A 13,723-nucleotide genomic window follows, 5' to 3' on the forward strand; every position below is an offset into this window, starting at 1 on the left:
CCACTGATTCATTTAACAATATAGCCATTCTCCAAGACTTGTCTGCCCTCTTTAGGAGCCAAATAGGCAAGTTAAACGGCAACATGATGGGAATCCCACTCCTGTAATCTCTGTGACTTCCTAGAGTGGCAATACTGGTTTATTGGTTTACTATTTGGGGAAAGAGCAGGTAGTTTCAGACTCATCCACCAAAATAGCTTCTGTCTATGAGTAAGGGGGTCAAGGGAGGAATTGAGGACTAATGTTAAGTACGTGTATTGCATCTATACCTTCAGGATCTATAGGAACAACCACATGGACTCTCTGGACCCATCGTGATACCAACTTGGGCCCAAACTCCATTTTCTCCTGACACTACGAGCCTGCATTGTGAGCACAATCATACTTAGGGTCCTCAGGGATAAAGGTTAGCCCAGAACCAGTGTCCAATAATACCTTAAATGTCTGCCCTTTCTAGACAAGCCAAAAACCAGACTGTTAACTGTAGAGGACAAACGATGGTTGCCAGAGGAGAGGTGAGTAAGGGGATGGGTGAAATAGGTGAAGGAAATTAAGAGTACAAGTAATGTATAGAATTGTTGAATCACCATATTGTACACCTGCAACTAATATAACACTGTATGTTAGCTATATTGGAATTAAAATTAAAAAAAAATAAGATAAATGTCTGCCCTTTCCCCCCTGCACAGCTGCTCTGGTAAATGTCTGCATGTTCTCTGGGGAAAGGTTAGAAGATTTTCAGTAGGTGCTACTTCAGGTACTACCAAGGGGTCTGTCCCCAGAGATGACCAGCCTCCTCTTTATTCAAGGAGCTTTTGGCCTGGGGATTGGATGAAGAACCCTCTCTTATGTCATAGTGGCTTACCGGACTACATTTCATCAAACCTCAGGTTTTTTTCAGCTATGTAGTTCAAGGAGAACCTTCAAGGGTGTTCATCTTTTTAGTCCTAGGGACCCTATGATCTGTTAGCCACTGTCAAAGATCCCTGTGGGATTAAATTATTTTTATTATGCTCACAAATTCTGTGGGCCAGAAACTCAGACAGGGCATAAAGGGGACAGCTTATCTCTGCTCCATGTTGTCTGGTCCCAGTGGAATACTCAAGGGCTGGAGGCTGGAATCATCTGAAAGCTCATTTACTCACCTGTCAGGTAGTTGATGCTGCCTACTGGCTGCGGGGGGGGGGGGTCTCAGTTCCTCTCCACATGGGCCTTTCTGTGTGATCTCTCTGCATGGGCAGTTTTGGTTTCCTCGTGGAAAAGTGTCTGGATTCCAAGGGCAGGCATTCCTAAGAGAGAGTTGCAGGCAGAAGCTATGTCATCTTTTCTGATTTAGCCTTGGAAGTCATACAGGATCACAGGCTTATCCATGTTCTAGGGAAGGAAAGATAAAGCTGCACCCCTAAATAGAAGAGTGTCAATGTCACATCGTAAAAGCTTGTGAAATGGGATAAATATTGGTGTGGCCATCTTTGGAAAACACACTCTACCACAAGTAGGACACATCAAGTTTTTATCACCATCATCTATCAGTCCTGGTCCTCGGGGCCTTAGCATGGATAGGGCTTGTTGGTCTCCTTCATGCAGAAATGATGGCTGTAATATTTCATTAAATATGCATATACACACTGAAATTTGTGTACAGTATCTAATACAGCACACAAATAATGCCATCAATGCAGCATATCTGAATGCATGCATGAACATTTAAGAAACTTTTATTTCAGTGTTCTGTATGGTCATGAGGATTGGCCACCTCCTCAAAGATTTTAAATTAGGATCATATGCCATGGAACCCATTTTTACAATTACTGTCATGCTTGTTACAAATAATAACTATTGAGTTTTTTCCAGATTAAAACTCCTTGTTTTGATTTGACTTTTTCTATTGAGATTCGATCTCTATTTTTAGTATAGACACTGTATTTTTATTTTCTAACTCTAATGCTGAATGCACTATTTTCTCTTGAAAGTGGAATGTCATTTGAAACTTTTCTCAGTTTTAATAGAATCACCAACCTGAACAGTCTGCTTGATTCCAGAGGTTAATTGAATATTACTAAATTACAGAATGCAGATAGTATCAACACATGATAATAAATTCTAACTAAAAGAGCATTGGTGGGTGGGTGGAAATACTATGCAGAAGGTAGTGAGCAATTTTTCATTGAAGCATTTAAAGAGAGAGGAACAATCCTTCAGTGAGTAGTAGTTCAGGTAATTGGGCATTTTTCAACACCATCCCCCATGCCCCCTATTCTTCAAGCACATTAGATGACTCAGTCTTTCTGGAACATTTATACACAAAGTCATTGCACATGCCATTTCTTCTTCTTGGAATGTCACCTTCTCAAGCCATTCTCTGAGAAGCAAATTCCTGTTCAAGCTTAAAGACACAAATCAAAATCATCTCTTCTGTGAAGCTTCTCTCATACCCCCAAAGCCAAAATCTTCACTTCTCTTCTGTAATCACAAAGCACTTTGTGAATAAGCTACTACTACTACATTGCGTGCTCCTGGGAAGGGAGGGGAGAGACAAGTAAAGGGTGAGTGATATCTAACCTTTTACTCTGTCCAGTACTCAGCAATCAAGAGCGGTTTGTTTCATAAATTATCAGTTCTAAAAAGTTGTCATTCCAAGGGAAAGGAGAGCTGTTAAAAGTACAGGTTCCTGGTCTTACTAAATCAGACCCTCAGGAGGGTGGATCTTTTTGATGAGCGACCCAAGTGGTCCACAGAACAGACTTTGATGAACACTGTTCTAGGCTGGGTACCACACTGTAACTGCCCAGCCTATTCTGTCTGAAGAGCTTATTTTAGCTTCTCCTGTTCTTAGTTAGCCTCGCTTTTTATGTTTTCTAAGCCATTTGTTTGAACTTCAGGTTCTTCCACAAGATTATTTTCATTTAGCTTTCAGATATGGATACTCATTCTGGAACCACCTGCCCTAGAATTTAATTTTTTTTTAGCTGACATATAATTTTACATGTGTTAAATTAACCTACATCCATAAAGGTGTGTGTGTATACAATTAATGAAGTTGAGGCATATGAAACATTATGGAAGTTACAGTTTTTATGCCATAGTGTTTTCCTAATTATATGTTTATACTGTCAAAAATGTCATTAAAGTTATAAATCATAACTGACACAAATATCTTATAGGATTTCAGAAAATGGGGGCTCATAGTATAAAATATAATTAGACCTGTGTTCCAATAAATAATGTGTTAATAATTTATTTTCTGGTTAAAAAAATTCTTTTAAATAATCTCTCCACCCAATGTGGGGCTCAAACTTACCACCCCAAAATCAAGAGTCTCATGCTCTACTGACTGAACCAGCCAGGCACCCCAAGAATTCATTTTCTAACCAAGTTTACTTTGGAAATCATTTAATCAGCTAAACCAGTTCTAGTGTTAAGTCTTTCAATTCTATCCTCCCTAACCAAATGAAGTCAATAAAGAAACTGGAGAAGAAAACCAGTTTCTCCATTTCCGTTTCTTAGATAATGCCTAACATAGAACTCGTTCCCTGATGTTTTAAATGGACCACGTGTTTTGTGCAATTGTTGTTTAAATGACTCAATAAAGGAAGAAAGTGAACTCTGCCTACTCTGCCCACATGATTGAAATGCAATCCTCAAGACACAAAAGAACACACTCAAGAGGGTACTATTAAAATGTAAATCCATTGTGATAGGCTGAAAAGAATGCTATTATAAATCTTGATAAACCCTAAAATAAGATAATGGAAAAATAAGTCATAATAAGTACATAATCAAATATTCCACGTCAAATGGTGATAGTGTCTTCCCTTAAAAAACTCACTGAAGGCTTAGCCCACTTGATTCTGTCAACTTGGTTCGTTAATTCAAAAGTCAAAAAAATTTTTTCTACCAGGTAAGCGTTAAACAAATATTTTTATCACATTGTCTTTTTCTCTTGACTTTTTAAAGAAAGTGATTTCATGCAAGTTTAGGCAGCAAGTGACACAGACAATAGTGGAGGTTATTTGGGTGATAATGATATTAGAAATTGGGAAATGCTGCCTTTGCAAGTGAAAAACACAAAAGGTCAGAATTGTATGAAGAAGTTTCTCCAAGGGAACGCTCATTGTCCTCTATGATCAAAGACATTGGGTCTATAAATTCACCTAAGTGAAATTACATCCATGGCACCAAAAACCAACCCTGGAGCCAAATTGAGACAGGAGGGAACAAGCGAAGACTTACAATGCAGTTCTTGGAGGAACCATGAGAGACCATGGACTCTGAGAAACAAACTGAGAGATCTAGAGGGGAGGGGTTTGGGGGATGGGTTAGCCTGGTGATGGGTATTAAGGAGGGCACGTACTGCATGGAGCATTGGGTGTTATACGCAAACAATGAATCATGGAACACTACATCAAAAACTAATGATGTAATGTATGGTGATTAACATAACATAATAAAACAAATCAAAACAAAACAATGCAGTTCTCGGAGAGAGTACCAGGAAAACAAAGCGTTGCCACAGACTGCCTCAGCCCCTCTGGGAGGGCTACACCAACTCCATTCCCAAAGAATCATGACACTGGTTCTCCAAGAGAGGGATGCAGAAGTCAGGGCATCTCCCTTACCCCCAAAGCAGGGAGCTTCAAAGAGAGAAAACTGGGAAGCCCTAAAGATAGAGACGTGGGGCCGGGTGGTACAGTGGTTAAGAACACTCTGCAGTCTGAATCTCAACTTTTCCATTTGCCACTGTAACCGAGGGAAAGTTTTCTTAAACCTCTGCCCCTCAATTTCCTCATCTGTAAAACATAGGCGATTATACCATTTGCTGATTTGGATTAATTGAGATTTGGATTCATGAGATGCTTCACCTATAATCAATAAATGTTAGCCACGACAACAACAGTGATGCTGCTGAAACGGTGTATATTATTGTCTGGCCCTGCCCCCAAAGGTGAGACAGTCGTAGTGGAGTTATGGTAGCGCCTGGAAACCCATCAGGTTTGAACAGCCTAGAGAGGAAATGAGTCTCTGACTGAATTTCCAAAATTTTTTTTCCCCTAGAACACTGCTTTGAATTGGTATTTATTATTTTAAAATTCTTAATCTACACTGATCTGCTAGAGTTGAGAAGGAATCTTGGGAGAATCCAAGTTAGGCTTCACAGAAATTTTAAAGACAAACTAATTGGAGAATCAAGATATAAGAAAAAAAATGATTTTTAAGAACATACGGTTAGTCTTTAAAAATTTTCCTTTTAAGGTGATGTGAGCTGTAAAAGTTACTAGAGTATTATAAGCTCATTATTTAATCTGTGATACTCTGGGAAAGAATGCAGTCCATGAAAAAAATACTTGAATTTTGATCACAGGCTATTTTTCCTCATGTGAAAAAAGACTTTGCTTCTAAAAGTTCACCCACACTACCTCAAAGTATTCTAAAGGCGAGGAACATTTCTTTTTTTCCCACGTGAAACCACAACATACCTACTACAGACTTTACTCACTCAGTGAAAGTTTTTGTCTGATCTTTTCAGACAAAACACGTGGACGTGACTCTCCTGGTCAAATCATAGAGTTGTCATCTGGTGGAGTATTTCTTTTAAACCTATTTCCCCGCGATAAAAACTAAATAGCAAAGAGTTCAAACTGAGTTAACTTGCAAAATTTAAAAATCTGCCTTAGTTCCATTTGGTTGCTAGTTGTTATTCCCTAAAATGTTTAGTGTACCTCTTGGGTTGAGGATAGCCATTGCAAAAAAGGCTCTGATGGATTTTAAGGTTTCACACAACCTTTGAAGAACACAATCAGGTGGTACCTACTCTCACTTTATAAACTAATTGACTGTGGTATAGAAAGAAAAATGTTTTAATAGAAGGAAAGGAAATGTCCAGCACATTATAGGACATAAACAATAAAGAAAAAATCAGAGGCCCCTTGTGAACACTAAGCTAATGCAAAGTATAGGTCCTCAAGAAAGGACCTACCACACTTGTCCTTTTTGCTGGCTGGAATGGTGACTTAGTCAGGCTGCCCAGCCACTTCCCCACGGGGCAGGATCTTTTCTGGGAAAAATACTGCAAAAGTGTTTGTAGTCCTGCTTTCTGCTGGGTCCTTTCTTGGTGTGCCTCCAAGAAGAGAATCATAGAAATGTAGAGCTAGAAATTATTTTGGAGAGTTTACAGATTAGAAGAAATGAAATCCAGAAAAAGGAAGTAATTTACTCAAGTCCAAACACCCAACAAATAGTAGGACTGGAGCCTTATCTAATGGCCTATATTGCTTCTAAACCCAACTACTGCTTTGGAAGATCTCAGAATTCAGAATTTCACAGAAACTTTTAGCTTTATATATGTTATACTGTTATTAATAGAACATTAACCATATGTGCCGAGGGTAAATATGCAGTGATCCAATCATTAAAATAAGATTTGCGTAAGATGTTGTAAATGTGTTATGTATAATAGAAAACAACCAAATTTACTAAAATTTAAAATATTTTTGTGTTAAGAGAAATGTTTAACTACTGTGAAAATAGCTTCATCATCTTGAATAAAAAATATATATAAGTGTGTTATTAGTAATTCTACCAACATTTTGGAAATTTCACTATTACCAGGCGTAGTCCTAAGTGTGAAGATGCAGGGGAAAAAAGAAAAAAGAGCCCTGTTCCAACTTGCCAGTGAATTGAGGAGGGTGATATAAAACAGACCGACCAGTGTGATCCTGGGATTACAGCTGTGGGTGCTCAGGGTGTGATGCCTGTGGCAGGACAACGGAAGGGGGACTTAACTGTGGAGTAAGAAAGAGAAGGTTCCCCCAAACAGGTGCACCAGAGCTACATCTGGAAAGAAGGGAACTAAAAGAAAAAGGGCATTAAAAGAAGAAAGAGCAGCATACACCAGCCAGTAGGTGTGACAGCACATGGCAGATCTGGGGACTATGTGCTGCTGCTTTTTGTTTCTTGTGGGTATTTTTTTTTTTTTGAAAATTTTATTTATTTATTTATTTATTTATTTATTTATTTATTTATTTATCTATCAGAGAGAGAGAGAGAGAGCACAAGCAGGGGGAATGACAGACGGACAAGCAGACTCCCCAATGACCAGGGAGCCCGATGCGGGACTCGAAATGCGGACCCTGGGATCATGACCTGAGCCGAAGGCAGACGCTTAACGGACTGAGCCACCCACATGTCCTGGGACTATGTGCTTCTAAATGGCGGAGTCCCAGGCAGGGGAGGGCAGATCCTGAAGACTGTACATCATACTAAAAAGTTTATATTTTACCAGAAAATAGTGGGAAGGTGTTGACAAGCTATATGCTCTAAAATAATGCAAATCAAATTATACTATGAAGGGGCGCCTGGGGTGGCTCAGTTGGTCCCAGGGTCCTGGGATCGAGCCCCACATTGGACTCCCTTCTCAGCGGGGAGCGTGCTTCTCCCTCTCCCTCTGCCTGCCACTCCCTCTGTTTGTGCTCTTTGTCAAATAAATAAATAAAATCTTAAAAAAAAATACTATGAAGCTAATGGTTTGTTTGTCTGTTTCCCCTACTCTTTAACATTGGAAATTTTCCTAGAACATCTGGGAGTCGAATGTGATAAAATCACCAGCATCCAGTTGTAGAGCTGACTGAAATCTCAGTTTCCTCATCTGTAAAATGGAGATCATTTTAGGGTAGTTGTAAGAAACACATTAAAGCCTGTTAAACATTTATTGCAGTGTCGGGCATATTGTAAACATTCAGTAACAGTAAATTGGCCCCATCTTTATTGTGATCATCATTATAAAAAACTGAATCAGAGGGGAGCCTGGCTGGCTCAGTTGGTGGAGCATCTGACTTTTGATCTCAGGGTCATGAGTTCGAGCCCCACGCTGGGTGAGGAGGTTACTTTAAAAAAAGAAAAACTGAATTGGAGAAAATGGATTCGAATGCTAAGGGTTAATTTTAACATCTAGAGTTAAGAATAATTTTCCAGGGGCACCTGGGTGGCTCAGTCGGTTGGGCGTCTGCCTTGGCTCAGGTCATGATCCCAGGGTCCTGGGATCGAGCCCCGCATTGGGCTCCCTGCTCAGCAGGAAGCCTGCTTCTCCCTCCCCCACTCCCCCTGCTTGTGTTCCCTCTCTCGCTGTGTCTCTCTCTCTCAAATAAATAAATAAAAATCTTTAAAAAAAAAGAATTTTCCAAATCTGCTGATTCTGTGCTGCTAGAGTAATTAGGTCCCTTCAGAGAGAACTACTTCGTTAGTGGCAGAGCTAGGAAAAGACATTGGTTAGCAAAGTGCATTGACTACATGCTTGTGAGGAAGTTTTCTGCTGATTTTACTGTCCAAGAGAATGTAAGAAAAGAAAACTTGAGTTTCAGTGGTTGAGAGCAGTATCTGAGGAGAGCTGTGGGCTTGGTAGTTAGAGGTGGAAGAGGAAAATATCAAGGTCCATAGTTAGCAACTGGGGATAAAAATTAACTTTTTTTTTTTTTTTTGCTTCCCTCTCTTGATTTTCAGGCCCACAATAGAGTATATCATGCTTTTAATTTGCTATTAGATTGTAACTAATTGTTTATAATCTATCCTCATACTGTAATGACTAAAGATTATTTTTTGCTGCATTTAATTGGGATATTTTCTGTAATTGTTCCAAATTGGAAATTTGAAATGTAATTCGACGATTTCAATTTGGTTCTATTAAAGATTAGGTAGGTCAGAATTAGATTTACTATGTGCATAATACCATCTCTCTATTAAAAAATAAAGGACCATCTTTCAATATTCTGTAGAATAAGTTTATTTTCTCTGTTCTGTTTTGGTAGTGCTCCTATATTCCTCCCTGTAAAAGAGAAAATCAGAAGAACTTGGAAAGTGTCATGAATTGGCAACAGTACTGGAAAGAGGAGATCGGTTCCCAACCATTTACTTGCTATTTTAATCAATTTCAAAGGTAAGCCAGTATTTACATGTGCATATTAAAGTTTTCTGTAGCCTTTGTAGCTTATTACAAAATAAATCATAGATTGTGCTCACTTGACAAAACATCTGACGTGGGGATAGTCTCAACTCTCTTTGCGTGGAGTTAGGGAAGCGACTTTACAGGTTGGGAGGCAAGTGAAGAATATGGAGGACAAAAAGAGAACCTGTGTCGTGGCACTACCTTCTGGATAGATTAAGAAAGTGCTTTCAGATAGGAACATCAGATACTAGTAGTGCTCCCTGAAAATTACAGATCAATGCACATAAACTGAACAACATGTGGATTTGTGAGCATTTTGGACTGCATCAAAACTTATCTTTCCTTTTCCTTTCTGTTCCGACGAAGTATCAAGAAAATGAGTTCACATCATTTAAACTTCCTTGACTTTGAGAGAACTCAGGTTATGCCATATAACCACGGCTCACTGGACTAGAACAATACAGTACCCACCCAGGTTCATCATAGTAATTTCTTCATTAAGCATTTATTGAGTATTCACAACTCCTTGCCGTATTCTCCACTTAGATATTCCAGTTCCATTAAACCTTCTCTTCCTCCCCTAGTCCCTCTTAGTGAAGGCACTACCATCCAGTCATTTACCTAGTCCAGAGAACTGTAATTCTTAATTCACGTTTCTCCTTTACGCACTGTAGCTTATATTTGCCATCATGCTGATTTTACCTCCGTAATGACTCTTCTCTGCCTTCCTTCTGCCACCGTGTTAAGTCAGATCCACATGATTTCTCAGCTCTATTAATACAACAGTTCTTCCAACCAGTCCTCCTACCTCCAACCTGCCCCCAGGCCAAGCCCATTGTTCATGCTGCCACCGAGGTGATCTTTCTAAACATGAATTTAATCAGGTTACTCCTCATGGTTTTCAGAGTAAAGTCAACACATCTTGGCATGACTTATCCATCAGGTGCCTATTGTTGCATAACAAACCACCCCAAATCTAGTGGCTTACTACAACAATGATTTATTATTTCTTATAATTCTGTGGGTTGGCTCTGAGATTCACGTGCAGTCAGATGATGGCTGGAATAGCTGTGTGGGGCAAGAGGGCCTCTCATGCTCAGCACTTGGTACCAGTGTGGCCAAAGCGCCTCAGTTCTTTTCCGCTGGCCTCTCATCCTTCATTAGGCTAGATCACCTTCTTTATAATATGGTAGCCTCAGGGCAGCATCTCAAGAGAGCCAGGCCTTGGTTCTGGAATTTACATAACATCACTTTTGGTACATTCCATTGGTCAAAGTAAGTCATGAAGCCAGCCATATTCATGGGGTGTGAAAATCAACTTTGCTTCTTTTTTTTTTAAAAGATTTTATTTATTTATTTGACAGAAAGATAGAGAGAGAACACAAGGCAGAGCGGCAGGCAGCGGGAGAGGGAGAAGCAGGCTCTCTGTGGAGCAGGGAGCCCGACACTGGGCTTGATCCCAGGACCCTGGAATCATGACCTGAGCCGAAGGCACCCGCTTAACCGACTGAGCCACCTAAGTGCCCCTCAACTTTGCTTCTTAGTAGAAGAAGCTGCAAAGGTTTTGTGGCCATATTTAACCTGCCACAGCATACAAGGCTCCTCGAGTTCTTGCTCCAAACTCCCATCTTTCCAGCTTCATCTTTATGACCATACTCTTTGCAATAGCCGCTCTGAACTATGTGCAGTTCCATAATATCTTATACTTTTATATCCATGCCTCTTTGCTTGTCCTGCTTCTTGACTGCCTTGATGAAGACTCTTCATAGATATCACCTTTTCTGGACTGTTTCCTTGATCTCCAAGTTTGGTTTAGTTGTATACTGGTTAGGATGCCATCTGTTGCATGTAAACAGAAAATTGACTCAAAATATCATAAGAAATTAGGAAATTTATTATTGCATACATTAAGAAATGGATAGACCATCATTAGGGTTGTTTGATGCAGTAACCTAACAGGGTCATCAAGAAGCCAGGATCTCAGTTCTGCCTCAGGTCCCCTCATGGTTACAATACAGTTGCTGCAGTTCCAGATGTCACAGCCAGGCCTTGCAGTGTCCAAAGGCAATAAGAAAATTCTCTCTCAGGGTGCCTGGGTGGCTCCATTGGTTAAACGTCTACCTTCAACTCAGGTCATGATCTCAGGGTCCTGGGATCCAGCCCTACATCAGGCTCCCTGCTCAGTGGGGAGTCTGCCTCTCTCTCTCTCTCTGCCCCTCCCCTGCTCATGTTCTCTCTCTTTCTCTCTCTCTCTCTCACTCAAATAAATAAATAAAATCTTTACAAAAAACAAAATTATCTTTCTTGGTATGTTTTTCTTGGAATTAGGAAACCTTTTCTCAACTCCCCATAACTGACCTCCCCTTAGGTATCCTTGTTTAGAATGAGTTCTTTTGCCTACACCTAAACCAGTCACAAGTAAGAATAATCAGAATATACCACTGAGTTGGGGATAGGGCAATATCTTCTAAGTTGGATGGAGAAAGGGTGCACACCTGAGTAGAAAGGAAGGAAGAACAAAGGGGCTAAGATGTTGCGGAACAGTCAAAAGTGCCAGCTACAAGGTATGTCTTCCCTGTTCTGTTTATGCAGCTCTATCTCAGAGATCTGCAACCCTCGCTCCACATAACTATGCTGTAGGAGCTTAAAAAATTAATTGTCAGATTAATAAGGAAGGTTCTTTGCTTCCAAGGAATTAGAATTTATTGGGAGGAACAGGTGCTTATGCAAATAGAAATACGACTTCATCAGCTAGAAATGAAAGGGGAGAAGACCTTGAAGACAGGATGGCTGCAATAAAGAAACAAAGGCTTGACAATGTAAGATACATCATGTGTTCAGGTTATATGATAAGGAGTGGTGAATTTGTAAGGTGGAGAGGTAGTTTGAGGTTAGATTTCTAAAGGGTCATAAATGCCGTACTAAGGAGATTGTCTGCCATATGGGCAATGACAATTTGTGACAAGTTTTGTTTTTAACCAAAGATGGACTTGAGTGGATCTCTGATTTAGAAAGTAACCAGTTTAGGGCCCCTGGGTGGCTCAGTCAGTTGAACTTGTGACTCTTGATTTCGGCTTCAGTCATGATCTCAGGGTGGTGGGATCAGCCCCACGTTGGGCTCCACGCTGGGCATGGAGCCTCCTTGGGTTCCTCTCTCTCCCTCTCCCTCTAAGCCCTCCCAAATAAATAAATAAATCTAAAAAAAAAGAAAAAGAAAAAGAAAGTAACCGGTTCGAGTGTTGAATGTGTATTGGAGGAGAACAATGGAGAGTTAAGGGCAGAGTGCTCTAGCTCAGTGACGGGGGAAAGTAAAGAGAATGCTGAGTGAAAAAAATAACCTTTTTGAGTGGCTACCATGTGCCAACCATTGTGAATAATATTGCGTTTAGCTCACCAAATTTCTTATAGTGCCAGCTGCATGTAACATATGAAGAAACTGAGTCTTAAAGGAGTTAAATAACTCACCCAATGTACACAGCTATTCAGTGAGAAAAACTGGAATCCAGTTAGTCTGATTTCTGAAGCTCCTTCTATGAACTGCCTGCTGGTCCTCATGAAGATTTTGGCGGGCCCAGATGAGAGCAGTAGAAGTAGAAGCAGCCAACAGAGGGGTAGGTCAGGAAGATGTGTGAGAGTTACAATCAACAGAACTTAATGACAGTGTAAGTGCTGAGGAAGAGGAAGGTGTCACATTTGCATGGGTGTGAGAAAGGACAGGCCAGCTCTGACTGTGCTGAATTCGAGGGACTCACAAGATATCCAGAAGATGCTTGAAAGTTAGAAATGCAGAGTTTTATTTTTATTAAAGATTTTTATTTATTTATTGTGGGGGAGGAGGGGCAGGGAGAGAGAGAGAATGCCAAGCAGACTCCCCACTGAGTGTGGAGCCTGATGTGGGGCTCGATCTCATGACCCTGAGATCAGGACCTGAGCCAAAATCAAGAGTCAGGCACTCAACCAACTGAGCCACCCAGTGCCCCTAGAAATGCAGACTTTTAGTTCAGGAGCAGGTGGTTGGGGCCAGTGTTAGACAGGTCTGGGAGCGATAGAGGAATCAAAGAGGGAGTGCATACCAGGGATCCATAGAGAGAAGAAATGTTGACAGAGTTTTGGGATCATCTATACTGAAGGTACAGGGAGAAGGAAGGTGGAGGAAGTGGCCAGATGGTGAGAGGCGAGTCAAAAGAGCATAGTGTCTTGGAAGGGGAGTGTTTTAAGGAGAAAGAGGCAATCAAAAAGGGACTATTGAGAGGTCACTGGTTTTGTCAATCAGAGGTCTGTTGGCGGTTTTTGTGAAAACGGTGTAGATGCCATCTTAGAGCAACGGGGTTAGAAGTCATTTTATATTAGCCTGAGGGGAGAATGTGAAGGCACTAGTAAGTGCAGACTACCCTTTCAAGATGTTTGCCATATCTGGAAAAAGAGTTTGGGGAGGAGGTAGTTCAAGGGAAGCAGGAATGTGTTCAGAGAAATGAGCCCACTACAGACTAAAACTGCTGAGGAAGAGAGAAGCTCTCTTGTTGAGCATAGATAGTAAATGAGGTGGAGTGGAATGAACACAAGGAAAATGAGGAAAATGAGGAAAATGAGACCAGATGAAATAAAAAGGAGTAGTGGTCTTCTTTCGTGAGGTGGGAGCCCGGTAATAGGGAAGGGACACCAGAGGTCAAGACAGTTTGATTCTGAACCCACTACCGAACGAATCGAGTAATCCTTTATGCTTCCTGCCCTGGACTAGGAGCTGGTCTCCGAGCTGACACCTGCAGCTGGAAGCAGGCAGGGGCG

General features: G+C 40.7%; 1 protein-coding gene across 1 annotated transcript in view; it reads left to right on the forward strand.

The window, feature by feature from the left end:
• KCNMB4 (potassium calcium-activated channel subfamily M regulatory beta subunit 4) overlaps positions 1-13,723 on the forward strand; it is a 60,391-nt gene that overhangs the window by 18,959 nt on the left and 27,709 nt on the right. Inside the window, exon 2 of the mRNA XM_028110903.2 lies at positions 8,802-8,929. Coding sequence (XP_027966704.1) covers positions 8,802-8,929 — 128 coding nt within the window. The remainder of the gene's footprint in view (positions 1-8,801; positions 8,930-13,723) is intronic.

This window comes from Eumetopias jubatus, unplaced genomic scaffold (assembly GCF_037043125.1).
Source record: "Eumetopias jubatus isolate StellerSeaLion01/CBP00866 unplaced genomic scaffold, mEumJub1_p1.0 scaffold_8, whole genome shotgun sequence".
Taxonomy (NCBI): domain Eukaryota; kingdom Metazoa; phylum Chordata; class Mammalia; order Carnivora; family Otariidae; genus Eumetopias; species Eumetopias jubatus.